The 23,693-nt window shown below is 37.2% G+C and overlaps 1 protein-coding gene across 9 annotated transcripts in view; it reads left to right on the top strand.

Moving 5' to 3' along the window:
• The window catches only part of LOC132159803 (nuclear factor 1 A-type), a 149,953-nt gene that overhangs the window by 20,140 nt on the left and 106,120 nt on the right, over positions 1–23,693 (top strand). For 5 of the 9 annotated variants that reach the window (XM_059569414.1, XM_059569410.1, XM_059569413.1 and 2 more), the window contains exon 2: positions 15,173–15,701. In XM_059569414.1, coding sequence (XP_059425397.1) covers positions 15,173–15,701 — 529 coding nt within the window. Of the gene's footprint in view, positions 1–10,139; positions 10,869–15,172; positions 15,702–23,693 lie in introns of those variants that run through there. The other 4 variants (XM_059569412.1, XM_059569411.1, XM_059569415.1 and 1 more) reach the window with 3 other exon arrangements.

Raw genomic sequence — 23,693 nt, 5'->3', positions numbered from 1 at the left:
GGTCTGGTGTGCTCCTGGCGGTCTGTGCCGCGATCAAACAGAAGGAATGAGGGGGAGGGTGAAAACGTGTTATATATACCCAGCATATGCCTGGCTATTGCAACAGCTTGCATATGGACCGTACTTGCCTGGAGGCTTGTTTTTAAGAAAGAGTCTCCGTGAGTTCTGGACATTAGCGGACATGTGTGGCATGATTTCTTAGAACTGATTTTTCAGGAATTCCCACATATTCAGTTTAGGGCTGTACAGATTTTATTCAGAATTCTTTTTTTTTTTAATGGCTGAAAATGTCAATATTATTCACTTGTTTTTATTTCATTCCGTTTTACTTGTTGAGAATTTTGCATGCCTCAAATTAAACAATTGAAACAATTTTGTTGCACAGTAGATGAAAACAATAAAACGCAGATTTCCATGGTCACAGAGACCTGGAAATGTCACGGAATAGGGCCTAAAAAGTAAGTTAAAATAATGAATCTAAAAAAAGAGATACAGTTATTAACTTTGTTATTAAATACAGACATTTTATTGTTTCTGTGAAAATGGCAGGCAATTCATGGTTTCCACATTTATGGAAAAATAAATACAAAATAAACAATTTATATTAGTTAGAGAATGTCTTAGAGAATGTTAAATCATGTATTGAATATATATTTTGTTATGTACATCTAATATATATATATATATATATATATATATATATATATATATATATATATATATATATTATCAGAGTTAAAAAAAAACTATATATATATTTGACTCTAAACCACAAGACCAGTCACAATGGGCAATTTTTTTGAAATTGAGATTTATACATCATCTGAAAGCTGAGTAAAAAATTGATGTATGGTTTGTTATGATACAACTGTTTGAAAATCTGGAATCTGAGGTTGCAAAAAAATCTAAATATTGAGAAAATCTCCTTTACCAAAGGAAGTTCTTAGCAATGCATATTACTAATCCAAACTTAAGTTATAATACTACAAATATACTTCAGCGACTTAAGACTGGTGTGTGTGTGTGTGTGTGTGTGTGTGTGTGTGTGTGTGTGTGTGTGTGTGTGTGTGTGTGTGTGTGTGTGTGTGTGTGTGTGTGTGTGTGTGTGTGTGTGTGTGTGTGTGTGTGTGTGTGTGTGTGTGTGTGTGTGTGTGTGTGTGTGTGTGTGTGTGTGTGTGTGTGTGTGTGTGTGTGTGTGTGTGTGTGTGTGTGTGTTCCTGTAGCTCCTGTGGTAGAGCATTGCAATAGGAAGCGCAAAGTTGGGGGTTCGTACCCCAGGGAACACATGTTAGGAGAAAATTGTTAGCCTGAATGCAATGTAAGTCGCTTTGGATAAAAGCGTCTGCTAAATGCATTAATTTAAATATATATATATAATTATTATTATTATTATTTTTTTTAACTTTTTTTTTTAAAATAGCGTTCAAAATAATATCTTTTGTTTATTTGAAGTAGAAATCTTTCTAATATTTTAAATGTGTTCACTGTCACTCGATCAATGAAATTTTTTTTTATTTATTTATTAATTTTATTATTTAATGATTTCTTACTAAACAGTAATGTGTAATTGGTAATAAATTGCACTTTTTAAGTACAGTTTGTATTAAAAGTAGTTTTACTGATTAAATTGATAAAATGGACAACATTTGCTTCTAATGTCGACCTTATCTGCTAGCAAAAATAAGGAAATTTTATTAGAATTACTAATTAATCATAAACCCAATGCGGCTTTACAGGAGACGGCTGCATACACACATACTGTACTGTACACAGTCATTGAGTTACTCTTCTTGACTCCTCGTGTGTGTGTTTCCTGTCTCCTCACACCGTCGTGAGGCCCATCTGTCTCCTTTCACTCCTCTTTATTCTCACAACTGTCTCTCGTCTTATCAAGGCCTCTGTCTGCAGCGCAGCACACTCATTAGAACCGGCGTAAGCACCGCTCTTCATTAATCTACGCCCAATCTGTCTGAGTGAAAACAGGCCTTTAAACACCACATCAGTCCTATTGTTCACAGCATTTGTGGTGCTTGGGAAAAAAAACTCTCTTATTTATCAAACAACACGCAGCGAATGCGAGCGGAGTAGTGCCTGTTAGCTTTGTGTTTGTGAATGAAGAGAGAGCGCTGTGCAGGCCTGACTCACACATCACGCACGTGTGTGTGTGTGTGTGTGTGTGTGTGAGGGGGTAATACTGTGGGCCAATCCTGGCCGTATTCCAGCGCTGGCATCTCAGTGGCAGCAGGTGGAGCCCACTGCTTCCAAACCAGCACCAGCACTCCTCCCCCAGCCCGTCTCACCCTTACAAACACACACACACACACACACACACACGGCATTCTCTCAACGCTGATTAAACTATAACATGCTGATTCTGAAGTTGGACAGGTAGAAAAATGCAGAAAATGGGTTTATTTGAATGATTTATGAGATTTTTTTTAAGGGTCATTCTAGGTTCGTTGCAAGTTAATGAGTGCATTTATGGAATGCAGTGTTGTTATTGATAATTAAAACAATTTAAAAATACAATTATTAGATTAACAATTCAATTTAAAATATTACACAAAAATTTGAAAAGTTGACAGCTACCTGTAAGTTGCAGCAATACAATTACTAAAGCTAAAACTCAATTAAAAATAAAAATAAAAAAAATGTACAATTAAAGCTAATAAAAATGACAAAAGCACATCATTTTCAAAAAAATACACTAAAATTTAAATGAAAACGGAACATAAAATTAAAATTCAAAATGCTAATAAATAATATATTAGTATAAAAATAACACAAAAATTATGTCCTGTCCTGTTTTCTTAAAAACATTAAAGAAAAATAGCAATTACCAAATCTCAACAAAAATAAACATGAGAAAAATTATTTGATGAAAAATTCAACTTGAAGTTTGGAAGGTAACTGAAATAAAGTAGCAGTACTAACATTACTGAAAATAAAACTGAGTTTAAAAAAAGCTCAACTAATATTAAAATATTAAAACTATTAGTAATAGTAGTAATTAATATTAAGCTAATAAAAAAATGACAAAGCACAAGATTTTCTAAAATGCATACTAAAATTAAAATGAAAACAATGTCAAATGTCTAAATGCTAATAAATATTACATAAATAATACTAAAATAACACTGGTGGCAACGTTGATAACTACAAAAATGTATTTTGGTCTTTGTTTCATTAAAAAAAGCACAAATGGTGTAGAAACTATTTTTATTCAGATATTTCTATTAAATGTACAAAATTACAAAGAAATGGCATGCAACATTTTGAAGTGAAAATCTGAAATAGTATTTTCCTGTAATCTTTAAACCTGTAAAAAAATTAGTAATAATATATTTTTTTAGGTATTCTAGGGACTTGCAATGGAAGTAAATGTGGCCCTTTTTTTGAGCGGTTGAAATTCAGAATATGAATCTTATAAAACTACTTTACTAAAACTCTTCTGTATTATTTAAGTTATGAAGCTGTTTAAATCATGGCTTTTACAGTCGTTTTAGGCTGTACGCTGTTTTGAAATAGTGCCTCACTATAACAGATTTTTTTTTTTTGAAGAAATCAGTATGAACTATTAGTGATTTATATTTTATTCTACCATCAAAAAAAATGAAATGTTTACATCTTGCACATCTTGAAACCGGGAGTATTTTAATGCTTACAAACAGTCCCCATTCATTTGCATTATAAGTGTCTCGATAACCCACATTTAAAAAAAATAATCACCATTATGCATGAACTACTAAACCTGGAATATACCTTTAAAATACACTTTATAAACGTTTCGGCCTCCCTTCAAAAGTCACCTGTCGGTTTCCAGTGTATTAAAGCTTGGGCCTATTTAAAAGCACAATAGAGGTAGAGTAAGGAGAGATCCTCTGTCCTGTTACTTGTTGTTTATTCATAAGGCCCCGAAGGCAAGCTGCTATGGCTCTGGATAATGTTATTACCCTCCGGCTGCCTGAGCAGAACTGTAGCCCTGGATCCCCTAGTCTGCCCCCATCCCACAAAACCCCTGCCCCTCCAGGTGTGTGCCGTTTGAGCGTGGGACTCCCGAGCTTGGGTGGTATTTACATTGCCACCTGGACAGGGCCGCGTTTATCATTCCCAAACACGCATCTTTAAATCCTCACTCTGCCTTGGTTCAAATAACGAAGAATCAGATCAGCCTTCATTTCCAGCTTTTCTTTATTGCAGTGCATGTGATATTTTAAAACACTGATGGACAAAGCACTCTTGCTGAACTGGGCTTCTGTATAGAAAGACCACCCTCTTGTGGCTTTTAATGGAATGCAGGGGAAAGGTGAATTAGTTACACATCTCCAGTCCATTCAGAAAAATCATCAAGCAGTCATAGTAATATTATTAAAACAATATCATGTATATTTTGCACACCATCGTTGAACACAGCTTAACATATTCTCATAAATAGCTGTACCAAATTATACAGTAGTTCTGTTACAAATAATCAGAATTATTGATTTTTTTCTGGATTTATTTATGCTTCACCAAACAAAATGTCAGTTTTTTACTATTAAAAACTCACTTATGCAGAGTATTTGTCATTTTAAATTACGTATCCCCTTATAATTTGCATTAACATAATCTCTCTCTATATATATTGAATTATATACTATATTATGTATAATCTTGTTGAAGTCCAGTTCAGATTGCAGCCTCTAGGTGGAGTCTCTACCTATATTTGATGGCTGACCCGTTAGACTTCGGGCTAAATGAATGATTTGTGATGAGCATTGAGTCGATTATAAATAATCATTTATATTCTAAATGATATTAATAATTATAACAAGAGCTATTATAAAAATAATGAAATCCTTAATTATTTGTGTGACACTATTAACATAACACTAGGTTTTGGGATTATATGCATGAGGTAATACGTTTATGAATCTTTAATATAATAGCCTAATAAAAATAACAGTGATGTTGTTGTTAATATAATTGTTTTACTTAATTTTGAGTAATATTTTCACATTTGGGTTTATTTGAAATTTTAATTAGTTCTGCTCATGAGAGGGTTTTTTTCAGTCACCTTTACAAAACTTTATTTCTCTTTGGCTTTTAAATAATCATTAGACACGATTGCTTGGAAAGCGTCCGTTTTTTTCTTCTTCACATCAGAATAATTTATCTCTTGATTGCTTCGTATTTCTTTCATTGCCTACTCGTTGTATGCATGTATATTTTGGGTGTTTATTTTTTGTTTTTGTTATTTTGTTGAGTGTGATCTGAGCTGGAACTCATCAGTTAATTTTCAGCCTGTATAAACAGAACGGGTGAATTTGACAAGAACGCCTTTATGCAAACTACAATCATTTAAATAGGAGAATATTTTGGAGTTGCTGCTTTAATTTATTCGTATATACGTGCTTTATCATGAGAACTGCATGAGAATATACGCTTTTAAAAGCAACGTTGGCACTCTCCAAATATATATATATATATTCCAAATAATTTTCCTTATAAGGAAAAGTTTCATTAATTCTTGCGTAATATTAAAAAATCTCGTTTTTTTATTTTTTATTTTTATGATGGAAATTGTCATTGGAGCGAATTTATACGTGCTAGTACTAAAGAAATAATCGGTTCAATTTCCTGAATGTTGAAGTGATTTATTTAAAAAAAAAATACTTGCTTAATTGTTATATTTATTGTCTCCTCTTAAAGTGATAAACAACATTAACCAACTTGCTTCATTTTTATTTACGTCTTAAACAATACGTTTTAGTCACATTGAGGATATTTTTTCATTAGATGGCGACCTATCTCTGAGTTTTATGCCTTTTTACCTCTGAAGACTATCGAGATGTTCAGTGAAACTTTTTTTTTCCCTCCACACACACACGCACACACACACACACTGATAGATTTACACACGCGGACTCGTCTGGCATCGATGTGCTAAAAGCCCGAACGGATTCTCAAATAAAACCTTGCAGATGTAGCCTATTCAGTTTTTTTTCTTTTGTGCTAATAATGGGGAAAAAGTGATTTGTACTCACGTCCATCTAACACGTAAAGTTGAAAATCCATCCAATGTCTTACCTGATTTGGTCCCGTGACTTTTGCCACATTTAAAAACGAGCTGAAAATGCACAATAAAACCCAAATTATAATTGGTTTCGAGGAGATCAGTCCCTGTAGTTCGGTCCGACGCTCTTTACACACTGCAGTTTTTGCTTCGTCTTTGCCACTCTGCATCCAAAAGCCTTGGCACAGGCGCCTTGGCATTCACTGCCTTCTCCTCGAACTTGGCAGAAAATACTATAAAGGCGTCTCTAATGTCTGCCAATATTAGACGAGACAAATTTATGTGATTTTTTTATTATAAATGTAATGATTTTGATTTCATGTTATCCGAGATTGTCTGCTTGATAACATTCGTCTTGCTTCATAAAGGGCCGACAGAAGAAAACATAATCCTGAATAAACGGTGTAGGTTTTAGCTAATTAATTATTGTGTTAGACAACACACTACATACAGTAGGCTATATTTCATTTTTAATAACGTTTTTATTTTATAATACCACGATTTGAATTAGTCTAGACTAGAGTCTGAATTAGATGTAGCCTATTTAAATGTCATGTTTAAGCCTAAGTCAAGTCTAAAAAAGCAGGGTCATGCACGTACAATGGCGTTGATTTTAACTTTTTCAAAGTTTATATTATCATGTCAATTTCTTTTAAAATTTTCGCTAAACTATTTACTGGCCATTCTAGAAAAATACATCCTAAATAGCTTCTGTGTTTTTTTTCCCCGCGAACTTCGTCAATGTACAGTGCGTCATCAGGCCTAAAGGCGCTGTTCAGCCAATCAGTGCTGAAATCAATGCGTAAATGTAAAATAAATGACGATCTGTGATTGTAAATATTTAAATATCTCTGACGGGAGATCTGAATTCAGCCTTCAGCACTTTTTTTTAGGCCTGGGTAGGTATTTGAAAAAGCGCCACAAGTCAAATAATATCCTGTTTTTATTAATATACATTTAATTTCGCATTTCTGATGACATTCCAAAGTAAAAATCTGAATACTTTAACAATTGATATCCAATTCTCGTGTTTTTTTCTAGGCTGCTTTTAAGTTTTGTAAAGGCTGCATGAATAGGCTACAGGTGACTGATCTATCGACATGCAGTTGATGTGGGGAAATGAACGATGCCACGCGACTCACGTTTTTAAGACTTGAAAAGCGATGGTAAAGTTCCCATTCAAATGACTACGTTTGTGGAGTTAAAAGAGAGCGAGGTGTGTATTTGAGTTCCACTTTTGTGCTGTAGACCGAGTCAAAGTGCACACCTGGGTACCTGTCAAAAATCCAGGAGTGCAAAAGAAGGTTTTTGTGTTTTGAGAACGACAAAAGCTATTCTTTTTCTTCTGCTTTACTACAAAAACTAGCCTAGTGTGTGTGTACGTTTATGAAGGATTACACAAAACACATTTATAAAGCAAATGTCTTCACATAATTTAACTTAGGCCTATTCTATCAAATTTTATATTTAAGTGTTAATAAATTTGATTGTGCCATCTCAAGTTAAATTTAAGAACAACATATCTCATATAAGCTGTTGAGATGGCATAAGGTTGACAGGAGCCTAATAAAATTAAAAGTAGCTACTTCCATTTAGCTCAAGGTCAAGCCAATGTAAGATATTTGGAAATATCAAAAATACAAAATAATAGCTTTTATTTCCATTATTCTATTGTAATCAAAATATGTCTGTTTTATAGTAGCGTAGGCTACGTCATAAAGTTTGAGGTGCCACATTTCAATGCTAGATCTGAAAGACCGCGTATTTTGAGCCTTTGCGCTCCCGTCAGGCTGTCAAAACAAAACGGAAGTCTGATGTTATGAAGATAAGCGCTCTCTCTATTCCCAGTCTAATTTATTTGTGTTTCCGCGAGGTTGTTTACCGACAAACCGAGTGTCTGAGGGAGTTTGTCTTGCGGCGTGCAGGAGTCACATGCGCGTGAAACTTGCCCAATAGCAACGTCGCGAGCTTTGAATCGCACTGTTTTGCCCAATCACAGAGTAGCTCAGGAAAACACCAGAGGGACTGACGTGCACCTGCAGCAAGTTAGTGTGACTGAGAGCTGTGAGCATAATTAATATCCAGTTTCCTATAAAAACACTCTCCTAGTGTTTTGTTAATCATCAGCTATCTTAGAATCTCACCTTGGTGTTTTTTTTTTCTTTTTTTCAGAGCTTGATGCTCGAACTAATTTTGATGCCCCTCAATGCTTGAGTTTATGGAATATAGGCCTATCCTAGTGTTTATTTTCTCTCCGACAGACTGCTATTTCGTTTAAAATGTCATCCTGTGTTTCTGGAAAGCACTTTTCTGTGTGCACTGAAATGAAGCTTGCACATTGCACGTTTTCTAGGGGGCGCCCGATTGACTTATAGACGAGAGCTGGTTAATAATAAAACTGTTGAGTGCCAACCAAACTAATTAAATACATGAACTAGGATTGCTTATTAATGTTTGCACGCTCGGTGCACGTGATGAGAAACATAGCAATGCATTTGCCAGTCGCTTTCCTATCCATCAGTGTTCATTTCGTAGCCTACTTTTAAATCACAAAAGTTATTCAGGTGGAGTTTTTTTTGGGGGGGACAGAACATTCACAGTTTCATTGTGTGGTCTATTTCATGGGTTCTTTCAAATATCAGAATCACTGAAATTAATATTAAAAGGCATATGTTGTTAAGGGACATGTCAGGCGCACATCAGTCCGAAATACTTTCAAGACGGGCCTCACAGAAATGAAAGATGATACTGAAAACGCTGGTGCTTAATTATAGCTGGCCGTTTCAAAATATTCTAAAACAATGAAAGAAAACACACAAGGAAAGAAATTGCTGCATATAGATTAGTGGGTTTGGATAGACATAGGCTACGTGAGCATAAAGAACAAAAACAAGCATTCATTTATGTCTTGCTATTGGAAATTTTCTTCAGTTCTAAGCCATTTATCTCGGGATAATTCGTAAAGCAACGCTCTTATTTAAGGACGTTAAATGTTTTAGAACGTGCCTTTTAGTGGGTTAAAAACATAGCGCGAGCAGTATAGTCAGATTACCAAATGAATCACGCTCTTTTTACTGAATTTCAAAAACACAACGCAAAAGGTGTAGTCCGATTCTCACACGAATGACTCTTTTGAGCAATTCTTTTAGTGAATCAACTGCACATGGCGTGATCAGGATTGTTCGGTTCCCAGGCGACTGAATCTTTTGAACTGGTTCTTTTAGTTAGGCATAAAATAATTAGCTGTAAATATGAATCTGGCGAAATGAAGCAAGAATTGTTGTGTTATGTTGTAGATGGCATAACGCTGGTGAACTTTAAATCAGCTGATTGGTTGCTGACATGCCAAGGTGTAGCTAGGTTATTTTAAGATACGCAGCAATTTGTTTTTTAATCTTTTTTTTTTGTTTTGTTTAAGTATTAAATATGATTTATTTTTTGTATTTTTTATTATGCATCTAGAAGCAGTTGCACTTATGCTTTTTCTAAACTGACCTTTTGCAAGAGCTGCATTAAATGTATTGCTGATTTGTAAAATCTTAAATTATTGTAGCCTATCATTTGACAACACACTAGTCTACTGAAGGCAGTGAATGCAATACGAATGCCTTATTTTCCCAAACATGTATTTCTCAAAAGTATCCTACTCCTTTCTTTTTTTTTTTTTTTTGTAAAAAATAAAATGAGAAAAAAATCCTCAAAATTCGGTGCATAAGATATCAACTGCCCGCTAACAGACGCGAGTTAAATTCATGATCACGCTTTCTGCATTACAATAGTTGGTGAACACGAAGCGCAGCGGCATTGGGAGTGTGCACATTCCCCTTGTCCCGCGTGTGTGCGGCTCTCGCGCCGATATTGATGGCGCTGTGCTGATGGAAGAGCCCAAGAGTTTGAACGGCAAAAGTGAACGGGAGCTTCGTCTCAGCGGACTCGAGTCGCGCGCTTGCTTCACTTTTTTTCTCTGCCTCTCTTTCTCTCTCTCTCTCTCTCTCTCTCTCTCTCTCTCTCTCTCTCTCTCTCTCTCTCTCTCTCTCTCTCTCTCTCTCTCTCTCTCTCTCTCTCTCTCTCTCTCTCTCCCCTCTCTCAGGTCGAAACTAACCGCGACACAAGTGGCAGCTTTTGCAACAGGGGGTTTTTAAGGATATTACAATCTTCCTAAGCATGCCGAGCCCTGCTTGCTGCTCGTAAATCCGCCTCAGTTCTGCTCCGCACCGCCACATGCCTCACGGCGGATGAAAGCGCGCGGCACGGCGCGGTGCTACAAGAGACAGCGGACAATGAATCAAACGCGAGTTTTGTAACGCATCCGGACGACTTTTCCTATCGTTTTTTTTTTCTATTCTAAAGACCGCTTGACGAAACAATCGCTCCTCTCGGCGCTTCATCACCACAGTTTCACTCATGGCTCTGTGAAATCTCCGCGTACTGTACTTCTTCCAGCCACCCGTCGTCGGGACTTTTCTCTAAGGCTGCACTTGATGACAATGCCGAGAGTTTGGATATACGGCTTTAACAGTACAGTACAGTAGATGTGTGTAACTCGAGGCGGGGTTAAAGTTCAGCTCTATGGAGCGCTGAAGCGTCGCGCGCACTTCGCAGAGTTGGAAATGTGAAAGCAAGAAGCGAGGCTTTATTTTCCCTCTCTCCCTTCTTCTCTGTCTCTCTTTTTTTTCTCTTTTCATACACACATATACATACACACCCCATACATTCACACATACACACCCTCACGCACACACACACAACATATACATCGTCAATTCAAGAGTTAAAACCGACAGATATGTATTCTCCGCTATGCCTAACACAGGTAAGTGACATTTTGGTCTATTATTAACTCTGTTGTGTTTGAGCGGTGTCTTTGGCCAGGACAGCGCGGATAGGGACTAACCTTTGCATAAGACAAGTAACTTAGTGTGCACTAAGACATTTCTGCTCTGACAGAGCCAACTGAACTACCACATGGCGGATGGCGCCCACCTTACACACATTAATGTTTCTCGTGCACATTTATCTACAGTTCTATTTTATTCTAGCCGCTTTTTGCATAGGCACGGACGTTGATTATTAGCGCGGTGCATGAAAGAAAACGTTACACCGAATCAACCTTATGCACATGTGATCCGGTTGCACTCTTTAAAATAAAGTTATTTAACGATTCGGCATTCTAATTAGGTTGCTGCATGGATATTTAAAGATTAAAGAGTTCTCGATGTAGGCTTTTCACAGCACTCTGGGTTCTTTCAAAGCAGGACCACTCGTGGAATACAAAATAAAAACACTTTGCATGAGTGCTGTGACACCAAACTGTTTTAAGTTTGGAGTTTAAAACTTCACATACACGTCTTCTCCTTTAAACACGCATTTAAGCTCATAATAGTCTTATTTGGGTGCACTTTGTTATTAAATATCAAAACATCTATGCGGTTTTCTGTGTTAACTTTAGTTTGAACCAGCTGCCGGCAATAAAAAGCTTTTCTGCTGCTTATGAGACTTTTTCTTCAAGGCAGCAGAAACTCTTTGACTGATATTTTTGAAAGCTCCAATGCATCTATATTTGTGATATTTAGCAGCAGTTTGAAATATTGATGTTGAGTAAGTTTTTTTTTGTTTTAACTGTTAAAAATTAAGACTGTTAGATTTGATGCATTCATCCATTATAGCTTAGTTTATAATGTGCTGTTATATATATATATATATATATATATATATATATATATATATATATATGTATGTATGTATATGCACAGTGTTATTTGTTGTTTATCTTACTTTTGTAATTAACACAGAATAAAACTAAAAGTTGCAGTAACTGAGAGGGTTAAAGTAGTTTTAAAAAAACAAAACCAATCATTGTGTGACTCATGGTGGCAGGTGAAGTGAGGTGACGGGTCTGGAAAAGCTGTAGCGTTTTAGGCTTGATGTGATTTTAAACTGTTTGCTTAAATGTGTTTTATTGAATTCTCAAAACAAAGGAAAAGGCCTCAGTATTGTGTCACGTATAGGGACGTTCTTTTAACCGTGTTAGTTACAGTCTGTCTGGAGATACTAGAAAGGATTCATGCGAAAAAAGACAAATTATGTGTAATGTGTGGAGAAAGACGAGCTGAGAAAGTTCTCTGACTTCTAAGTCGTCTTTTCATTGGTTTGATGAAGTATGACTTGAATAAGTTCGCAAAAGTTGTTTCAGAATTATTTATTTTTGTTACATCCATGCCAAACCACGAGGAAGGTTTTGATCATTTATCAATCACAGTAAACGTAAAATATTATCACTTCAAACCTCACATAAGAACTTATATATATCTAACATAATTCATTTACTTGAGTAATAATATTTGATGCAAAAAACTGTACTTATCAAAAATAAGTGATACTCAGAATTTAGAGCAATAATGCACTTTGTGAAAACCAGTTCACAATGTTACAATAAAACTAGTTAGCACTGTTTCCTTTCAAATTAGTAATTTGACAGTAATATTATTGAGCGTCTAAAAATCATGCATTGAAGATAATTGAGACGGGCAATTGATTTCCTCTCTGTTGCGGTGTTAAGGCAGTATGAGGTCTATTTTCTGTGTGTGTGTGTGTGTGTCGTATTTAAAGACTCAAATAGTCTTCAGAGTGCCAAAAATCACGTCTGTATACTGCTTTCAATTTATATTAAAAACCTTAAAATCCAAATAATGCATTTTCGGATCTTTCACATATTTTATATACTGTTTATGAAAAAAGCATAAATTTGTCTTGCGTTAGTTATTGAACATCTTTCAGTGTGTTAACTTTATATTATGTAAACTGTGCTTTCCCATGATCTATTTTTGGTAATATTTTTGTATGTGTTAAAACTCTCTTGTCTCTTGCACGAGGCACTATTGTTCCCTGCTGAGGCCTTCCTATAGGACAGCGAGGTTCAGCTTGAAACACTTCAGGAGTCTGGCAAAAACCGGACATGCTAACCAGACCCTATATTGACACTCAGGCACGCTCCAGAATGCGAAGAGCTGTTTGTTCTGCCGCCACAAGCGTGTAGAATTTGGTTTTCATGAATTGCTAGAATTATAACAAAAGAGGAAAACAAGCTTTCTGGATGTTCTCATAATTATAATTTGCATGTTAGATTACACTGTGTTGTGTATCATCTGCCAAATAATTCTAGCAGACGGCTGATTTGTTTAGAATCATCGCTAGGAAAACTGCTGAAAGTTACCATCCTGATTTTACAGTAGAGAGCTCGATTCTCGTCTGGAGATTTTCCATATTGATTTCTTTTCTCCAAGCAATTTTACAAGAAGTTTGAGTGTAGACAAGTCTGCAACAGTTCCTTTTTATATATATATATATATAAAAAAGCACATAATATACATGTATAAAAAGCCACAGCAGTAGATGATATCAGTAACTGAGGAACAATATTTCACAGACTTTGGATTAAGTTACTTGGAGAGTCAGTGAAGGAAGATAAGGGAATTCATTCACTCTTTTAAATGCAGGATGAAACAATACAGTTTTTATGCCTCCGAGGAAAGACAGCTTGATTCTTGAACAAGTCAGGAAGGAAACAATATGATTAAACATATATGTTCTCACAGGAGACACACACACACACCGCACACTATAATAATGATATATGCTTATGCAAATCCTTGATTTCCTGTGGTGTAACTAAAGAGATATGGCAATATGTATCTTTATGAAGTCTGTTGTTGCTGTAATTAATAAGATAACATGCATAAATCTTTCACAAACACTGCATTTATTTAAATCATAAACCTCCATCATTATTAAACATTTTTTTTTGTTATAAATATTTATTTATTTTTGCTCGATGGCATGTTGTGATTATTTTTAATTACGAAACAAACATTATCAGCAGTGCTTGATATTGGCCTGATAAATTAATTTAATTAACGTTCCTAAATTACGCCGAATTAATTGTTAAATTTCTAAAGGCACCGGTCCGAGGCCCAGCGCGTTATATTCATATCTGAGCTTATTCAAATGAAATCTGCGCTCAGCACATAGTGCACTTTGCTTGCTTGCTGGCAGGCCTCTCGTGCTCTCACACGGTCGGTTTTGGGACACGATGCAGGGCTTTTGCATTTTGTGGAAATGTTATTCTAGTGATTGGCAGTCTGCCATTATCCTCTCGATGTAATAAAAACCCGAGTTATTTTCTGTGTAAAATCTCAAATTATTTCATATTAGAACCGCACGTTATTTATTTATTAAATTAGTGCATATTGTTTTATTTTAAAGCAATAGAGAAATGGACATGCAGGCCTACAAATACAGAAAAACGTTTATTTATTGTTTTAATAATTATGCACATGTGCAACATAGAAAATGCTTGTAGTTTGTATAATAAAAAATCCTGTTATTGCTGCATGCTTGCCACATTTCTGGTTATACAGCAACATTATGTTAATATTAAATTATATTGTAGATAAAAAACAAAACCAAAAACAAATCCCTGCATGAATGTATCCACCGAAAGGAGGAGTTTTGACCACGTACAAAAATATGTTTTAATGTCGTGATCGTTTTGTCATTATATTTAAAAAATGGATTTTCTGCCAAGTTGTGCGCCAACGGCAGGTGAAGGGATCCGGCACAATCTGCCCTGCACACACTCCTGTGTGAAAACAACACACTCCTCGCTGATAGCGAATGAAGTAGCTCGGTTTTTTGGAATCGTGTGTGCATTTTTATGAAGAACAGATAAAAATAGCCACTCCAATTTTCCTGGTCGGTTGTTGCTTTTTCTCGGCCCTGGCAGACCCCTACAGACTAGCATTCTTGCCAGAGAGCCAAGATATGTCCTAGACGAGCTTCACACACACACACACACACACACACACACTGCCCTGCTCGGTTCACAGATACAGTCCTGCTGTTGAGGGCCGTTTTTCAAAATAATCAAAAGGGATTTTATGTAGACGTGCATGTTTCGCTTTCATGGTGTCTGCTGTGAAAAATGTGTACTTTAGCTAGTTACATTTTTTGCAGTTGCTTTATTAAAAAAAAAAAAACAGATTTTTTTATATTTATATTTTTAAGGATGTTTCTAAAAGTCATTCAGTCTAATTTCCACTCCCTTGTCCTTCTTCGCAGGATGAATTCCATCCTTTCATTGAAGCACTGCTGCCCCATGTGAGAGCGTTTGCCTACACTTGGTTCAACTTGCAGGCCCGCAAGAGAAAATACTTTAAGAAGCACGAGAAGCGCATGTCTAAGGAAGAGGAGCGCGCCGTAAAGGACGAGCTGCTCAGCGAGAAGCCGGAGGTCAAGCAGAAGTGGGCATCGCGGCTGCTGGCCAAACTCCGCAAGGACATCCGGCCGGAGTTCCGCGAGGATTTTGTGCTCACTGTCACCGGGAAGAAGCCCCCATGCTGTGTGCTCTCCAACCCCGACCAGAAGGGCAAGATGAGGAGAATCGACTGCCTGCGTCAGGCGGACAAAGTGTGGCGCTTGGACCTGGTCATGGTGATTTTATTCAAAGGTATTCCGCTTGAAAGTACTGACGGCGAAAGGCTGGTTAAGTCTCCGCAGTGCTCGAATCCGGGACTGTGTGTGCAGCCGCATCACATAGGAGTTTCCGTAAAGGAGCTTGACCTGTACTTGGCCTACTTCGTGCATGCAGGTAAGTCCCGTTTTGAATCGAGTAATTCTGTTGAATGTATGCAAATGACACGGCAAAATGTGTAACGCAATTTATCGTAATGGATTGCTTTTTTTTAGGATTTTACTGTTTACTATCCATCAACAGTCAATGAGGAAGCTGTCGGATTCGAATCCGCTGATTCCTTTATGCCAAAAGAAATGGCAGAAAAATGCAGACTTTTTTGCTGATTATGTAAATAAGAGTGAATTTTCCTGTTAATCGCTATCTGCAAGAAGCTAACGCGGAAAAGTCCGGCACAAATATCTGACGGAGCGACTGTTAATTGGCAGAAGGTGGCAGGGGATCCGTCTTGCACTGACAGCGGCACAAACACAGGCTTTCACTTGGAAGACAAGAAGCACACTTTGTTTCGCAAGGCAAACTGAGCACCTTAATTACATTCGTTTCCTCTCGCACCAGGCGAGTTGGCAGCGTGCGTTTCCGCCGTTCCCAGCATTCTGTACAGACTCGCGCATTGATCGATAGAAGAGTGAAAATGCTGTGGAACCCGAAGACGGCGGAGATAAAGCCGTAAAACATGAGTTTTAGTGCCGCGTAGGAAAACCTGGCTATCTGGCTGACAGCAGGTTGCAAAACGGGAGCGTGTGAATTACTTTGACTTGGTGGGAACACAAAGGCCCAAAGCCTTTGAGCTTTTTGTGAGGATAAGCACGACACCGTCGCTGAAACGCGTTTCCCTGTGGCCTGCTGAAATCCTTAGTTTTGATGTTCTGAAAGCCTATTCAGTGGGGAGCGTCCTGCTAACATCCTAATCGGGGAAGTTACCGTTTCTTTTTGATTCTATGGTGAATAAGAGACGTCAGCGAGAGAACAAGAGGAAGAAAGACGCAGGAGCCTCTCTCTCTCTCTCTTTCCTCGTCTCTGACCTGCATTCGGGCCGATCAAGTTTCGTCCTCTGTCTTATTTAAAGCAGTGGAACATTGCTGGAGCCCCCTTGATTAAAAGCCATCCGAAGAGAGCCTAACCTCATACACAGATGGCGAAAGTGGGGCTTCTGAGAGGAGCTAAAGTCAGTAATTAAATTTATCCCACAGTCTTGCCAGGGCAAAGGGGTGCAGGCCAGCAAACACACCCACTTCATCTTGACAATAATATGACTACCTATCGATATTAGGGGAAATTACTGGAAGAGAGGTTTCAGTTCAGTCTAGGTAAACAGAAACTCAAATATACCAGAGGAACAATATAAATAAGCCATAAGTTTTACTTTTCTGTTTGTATTTCAATATTTTTATGTGAGTTTGTTTGTATCACTGTTTATCAATATATGTGCAGTAATGTTCAACTTTTAACTTATAAGTTTACATTTCAAAATTGTCAGTATTGTTTATTATATTTTTCATAGAATATGTAAGTTTAAGTGTGTATTTCTCAATTCTTTACATATTTCTTCAATATTTTCAAGTTTATATTTAAGATATTTGAATATTTTTTTTATAATTTGCAATGTTAAGTTGGCATTTCTTAATATTTTGTCAATGTTTTTGCACTATAAATTCTTTTTCTATTCAATTTAATAGATAGAAAAAAGATAGATTTAGAAAAGTCTTTTTCCTATAAATTTGTTAAAGTTCAAGTTTGTGCTTGTAAATGTATTTCTTAGAACATGTATTTTAAAAACCCATTTTTCAAATCTCAGCAGTCACGCAGTTTATAATTTTAGTCAGATGCCATAAATATCTTAACAGAAAGTAACATGAGAACTAGAAAAAGACACAAATGTAGTGTTCGCTTAGGCCTGAGGACGTGTAACCGTGGCTAATTTACGACAGGAGCACTCCACACGTGGGAGAGGTCACGGCTTAAGATGTAAGGGTCGTGACCCCATCTTCAAGGCATTTGACCTCCTAGATAAACATCCACTCCCATTAGCAGCCAGTCAAGCGGAGGGCAAGCTTTGGTTTTGGGTTGCCCCCTTGACCTCCTGTTAAAACAGGTGGTTTTGTTTGGGCCACAGAGTGGCGTGGTGTTTAAACCAGCCAAAAGAGGCTAATAGCCACGGAGACCCAGACTAGCATTACACCAGTGACCCTTTTAAGTAGTTTTAAGTAGTTATGTTACATTTAAGACTGAATGTTATTTATTATTATTTTTTTTTTTCTTTTTCAAATCAGTCATAATTCTTCCCTCGCACTATTTTATCTTTGGTATTTTAACATACACGTTACTTTTAAAATATGTTTTAATAAATAGTTTTTGAATTTTTTTCAATCAACATTTTCTCCTAGATGTAACATTTAGTTCCCTTTCAAGTTCAAGTCTAAATTATTACTTCATGAGGAAAAAAGGATATTGTGGTGTCATATAAAATAGAAAAGCTGCATTAATAAGATGAAATACTCAATTAGAATTCTTTGAAGTTCCTGTCATTATAAAAGTCTACTAAATGCAATTGCACTTGTTGAGAACTGGAGTTGTGTCTCATTCCAGTGTTTTCAGACTCACTACACAATGGAAGGATACCGCTGGCGCAGATAGATAACAAACGCTCAACCGGGCCTGTGTGTACATTTCTAGCCAGGCTGATAGATATTTATACTGGACTTACCTTAATTGACCTGGAGCCGCTTCGAACAAACCGTTTGTGTGTGTAATGTTTGTAAAGACGTCTGACCCACTTCCATGTGAGCTCTTAAACAGATTTACTGTACAGTGTGTCTTTCAAAACTAGTTAGCTTTGATGACGCATGCTCCAGGCGCCCTGTCATAAGTTTTTGTAAATTCGTATTAAGTTCTAGGAAGCTGGCTAAAAGTATTTGCAAAAGCCGGTCAAAGGCTACAGCAAGCCGTCGATTCGTGTTTTTAACACCAGTAACCGAATCCGCTGATATCTTCAGGCTGACTTTTGGCTCATCTTGTGTTACAGCCGTTTTATATTCCTCTTCCTTTCCACAGGCTGAGGAATAACAATAATTTGGATCTATTTAAGGCGATTGTGGGATAAACCACAGCCTTTGTTGTGGTTACTGCAGTACACATTGTGGGCTGGGACCTCCCCACCCCCTCGCACCCATCCTCCCCTGCTTTCTGCTCGCTAAATCCCACCGACCGGCCCTGTTACTGCAACAATGACCATGCCACTGTGCTCTTTCACACAGTACCATTCATTAAAAACGGGGTTGTCGGCCATTCATAAAAATACATTGTGCAACAAGTTATCTTGTGCAAATGCCGCTTTGGCACGGACCCAGTGCTGAAGGACCAGCTCGGATCCAATGATGGGATACAGCAGAGTCAGTTTTAATATCATTGCATTTGACCTCCTTTTGAACCATTTTTTTCCTGCTGCAATGTGATTGGATTAAACGAAGCAGATGGTTCTGGGACGGGGAAACACTGTAAGATGTTTTGTTGCGCAGTCACTTGTCTTTAGTGGGTGAATTCCTCCTAAACCTGATTGCGAGGCAAATTCGTGTAATCCGTTTAATGTGCATTGTCAGCACCGATCTTTCCTCGCAGATTTGGACCACGTTAGTTGACGCCAAAAGTAGCGTCTCGGCCGCGCATTAATGCGTCGCTTTCATTGTAGTGGTTCAAAAACAATTGTGTTTCTTTCATTTCCGACAGTTTGTTTAAAATGCAGCTCATCACACTCCATTTCCTCGCTGACATAACCGCGGCCTGGGGAGCGCGGTGAAGGGTTTTGAGCACTGTGGCAGTGGGCAGTAATCTAGAGCCGGCGTGAGCGGTACACCTGTGCTCTGGGTTTACCGCTGTCCCCCTGCGTAGTGAGGCAGGAAAAGGAATGAGGGGGGTTGGCACCAGTCAATTTTTGCTAATTAGTTTTGTATTAACTCCTCAGTCGTCCCAGTGCATGGCCACTGTGAGAGAAATGGGCCCCGTGATGGGAGCTCGGCTATTTTTATTTTTATCCTCCTTTATTCACACATTTTTTTAATGCTTCTTGTGTTGGAGTTGGTACAGATGACTTTGCTGTGTGGAAATGTGTTAAGCAGGCCTGTATGGAATACACACTTTTTGTGCATGCTTTTGGATTTAAATATCTTAAAATGTGTTTACATTGTCAAGTTAGCTCAAATACTTACTAAATGAACACACAAATGTTGGAGGATGGGTATAACTTTAGAATGACAAGAAAGATTTGAGTATTAATAGTAAAAGAAAGGTAAATGTAAAAAAAAAATGTATGCATCACTTTCATTGTTTACTATTTAAAAGAATAGTTTGCCCCAAAATTTTAAAATTTTCACCGTCAAGTTGTTCCAAAAGATTGTTTCTTCTATTGACCATAAAAGAAGATGTTTTGAAGAACGCTGTTGCTGGTCTCCATTGACTTCCATAGTAATAAAAAATACTATGGACTCAATGGGGACCAAAAGCTATTTGGTTAGCCGCAGTAGGACATAGGACGTAGGTGTAGCCTCAGTTCTGACGAACACAGAAACACGGAAGAGAGAGTAAAACAAAACACTGGTCAAGTGCAAAACAAGGATTTGTTAAGAAAAATATCAGAGGATTTTGATATAATCCAAGAGGTGACTGGTTTTCTTTTGCTGTAAACAAAACATGGTTCTTGCAAAACTAGCATATTTTCCCCGGAGTTTACACTATGCACTGGAACGCCACCTTAAATATGGATTTTGTCTGACACAAACGCACCCCTTTGCTTCAGAATGGCTTCAGAGCCATGCAGCGTATTTTTATTATGGATGGACTTTATTGGACTTCAAAATCTCAACACTTTTTTTTTTTGTTGTGAAGCTTAGATTTTATTCAGCTGAAAGAAGAAAGTCATATACATATAGGAAGGCTTGAGGGTGAGTGAATCATGGGGTAATTTCCATTTTTGGGTGAACTATCCCTTTAAGCCAATTGCGAAGTTTTGAAGATGATGACACAATCCCTCCATATCATTTATCTTGTGATGTTAGAGTTTGAACGTCCAATGTTAGGAGTACAGACAAGTGGCAGAAAGGCTCAGGTTTTGTTGTTTGTTACTGCAAGTTTAACCATGTCTACCATTTCCTTTTGTCCACGTTTTTTTGAGAACTCATGGATTGCAGCGAGCTTAGCTGTGTTGGGGAACGGTACGCAGTGTCTTCTAACGGATCAGTCTGTTTTAAACTTCCCGAGAGCAGACATCTCGTTCATTACAGAACAGCAACTTTGACTAACTTCTGATAATGGAGCCTTTGTGCGCGCATGCCATTCAACAAGAGTGCCATTGTCTCAAGCCCCAGCCGGCAGCAAACGAGGCATTGCGAGGCCCTTGCCAGGAGAAACTTTGATTGTATTAGGTCTTGATGAGGACTTCATGTGAATGGTGAGCAGACAGCTCATGTGCGTCTCGAGGAGACTAGGAAATGTTTTTTTTCCCCCCATTATTACTCAAGAACAACACTTTGTCAACTAGGCTCTTTGCAATACATTTGAATTAAGAGCTTATGTTTAGCAAGCTGCTTTTACAATAGAAGCCAGAAATGTCCATTCAGATTCAAACGTCATAAAATGAATCCCAGCAAGCAAAAGCCTCTTAAACTGGGTTTAAACTGACAGACTGAGTCTGCTTCATCACTAAATCTCTGCTCAAACTGGATCCTCATCACGTGGAGATTGATCTGCATTATAGTGGCCGATCGGTACGTCACTGCCTATTGATCACTGTGTTTGCAGTGTTGAGCAACACACGTCTGGATCTCACAAATCAGCACGTTTTATGTTCCCAAACCGTTTCCTAAACACAAATTCTACTGTTTGCCATAGCTGGCGCACTGGTATCATGAAAGGCCCACTCCCACTGCCAAGAAAAGAATGCAGGCCCGGTGATTGAGGCATGGGGCGGCATTGTACGCCGGAATATAAAGGAGAGCACAGACATGAAACAGGACAGCTGTGAATGTCTGTGGGGGAAAGTTTCTGCAGATGGTAAAAGAAGTGGAAAATAAACTACCGTATGGCTGGTAAAATATAGAAGAAAGGCTGGGGGTGTGCTGCTGCTCTACAGGATCCTCTCATGTCATTGCTCTGTGCATGTTTCTGGGATTTTATGCGTGTCCGTGTTAAAGGGAATATGTTATTTCAATTGCTTGTCTGTCCCAATACCCGTTATGCCCATCTGCTGCTGAGCAATGCACAGATTTGGTCTGTGACTGACATGTGCTAGTCGTGCAAAATCCCTGTTTTCATGGAATTTCATTACATTATATTTGGATTAGGGATATTAGCAGAGTTCTAGTGGATCTGAAGATTATACTGGAGTATTTGACTAAATCTAGATGTCAAGTCTGGTTTTCAGTGCAATATTTGTGGTATTTCTGAATATTGTAGGATGCGATCATGCAACAATTGGACTTTCCGTTTTTTAAGGGTAGGTTTAGAAATGGGTTTATCCTATTTTTGTCACATTTAAGCATTGAGGCTGATGTGAAAATCTTTCTAATGTATCACCATTTGACAAGTAAGCCAAATTCTACCATTACGTTGAAAACCTTAAGGGATTATTAGCAGTTAAAAATTAGGCCTATAATGTCCAGAAAATAAATATCAAATAAGGTAAAGATCAACCGATATTGTTTCACCAATACCTATTATTTTTAAGTGCTTCATAACTTATCTGCAAAAAAGGAATTCGTTTCTGCCGTTTCGTGCAGCAATGTCTCATAATAAAATAAAATAAAATAAAAATAAAAACCAATATGATTTTAAATTAATTTATTTCTTTTTTGCACAGTAACTGAAACTCCAGCAATAAAAGCACCTGATAACTTTACATTTTTTTTATTTTCTGTGTTTTCATACAGTAACTTAAACCCCAACAATAATTTGCATTATGAATATTTGAAAAATATATTATGAGGATGATGATAATTAATGTTATTAATAATAATGATAATAATAATTCAATAATAATATAAATAGTATATTATTATTATTAATAATGTAATATTAATCCTGTCTGTTATTATGATTATTATTAGTGGTAGTACTAGCAGCTGCAGCAATATTTAAAAAATTGTTTTTGAAAGGTTTTCATATGTAGTACACTTTTGTATCCTGCACACTAGTATTATATATATATATATAATTTAGAGATGTACTAGATGGCAATTTTCAGTTGAACCAAATACGTAGAAATATTTGTGAAAATATACTTTTGAGAACTTTTTAAAGTTTGTCAAGATGTATTTATATCAAACAAAACTTTCTAGTATTTGTCTGAGATTTACAGCACATTTGCCAACAAGGCTTATTCTCTCCAAGCAAGGTTATGTTTGGTATTTGTTGTGTTTTTGTGTTCAAATCGTCAGATGTTGTTTTTAATTATTGAATGCGGGGGAGGGTGTTGGGCTAAGTATGGAATTGACTTTAAATTATTGAACTATTTATCCCCAGAACTGCCCTCGGTCCCTCCATCTGTCTGCTTTGCAGAAATATAAATAAATAAGCAAATAAAGATAATAAGGCTAAGGCACACTCCTAGCCAGACCAAGAGTTCTGGCACAATTATGTTCCTTATTTTTGCAGAGCCTGTTCAGGAAAAAAACCTCCGAACACACTCCCAATTAGCCTGCTTTGAATTTGGATTGAATGCAAACATCGTTCTTTTAGGGGTTCATCACGAATGATCATATTTGGAGGAAATTCAAATGCCTTAATGAAAGAATGTCACAAAATGTAACCTCCAGCCTGCCCCTTTCATCAGGCAGCAGTCCTTCGACTCCCAGGCCGACATGGGTAAAGGTATATTTTGCCCCCACCATGTGTTTTACAATTTAAATAATGCACTTGAAATGATTTGTCTTCAGTCGAATACCAAAGATACTGTTTAATTAGCAGTGATTAAAGCAGGATATCTAAATCATTCCCTTCCGTCTAGTCGCTCCCGAACTCGCCGTATGAGAGAGTATCACTCATTAGAGAAGAGTTTTAGGGGCATCGATCCATTAGTCACGCGTCTGAATTACACTAAAACAGAAGTTTTTGTTTTCG

The sequence above is a fragment of the Carassius carassius genome, chromosome 16 (assembly GCF_963082965.1).
Source record: "Carassius carassius chromosome 16, fCarCar2.1, whole genome shotgun sequence".
NCBI classification, from domain to species: Eukaryota; Metazoa; Chordata; class Actinopteri; order Cypriniformes; family Cyprinidae; genus Carassius; species Carassius carassius.
The sequence above is the reverse complement of the archived record's forward strand: the minus strand, read 5'-3'. Positions and strand labels throughout refer to the sequence as shown.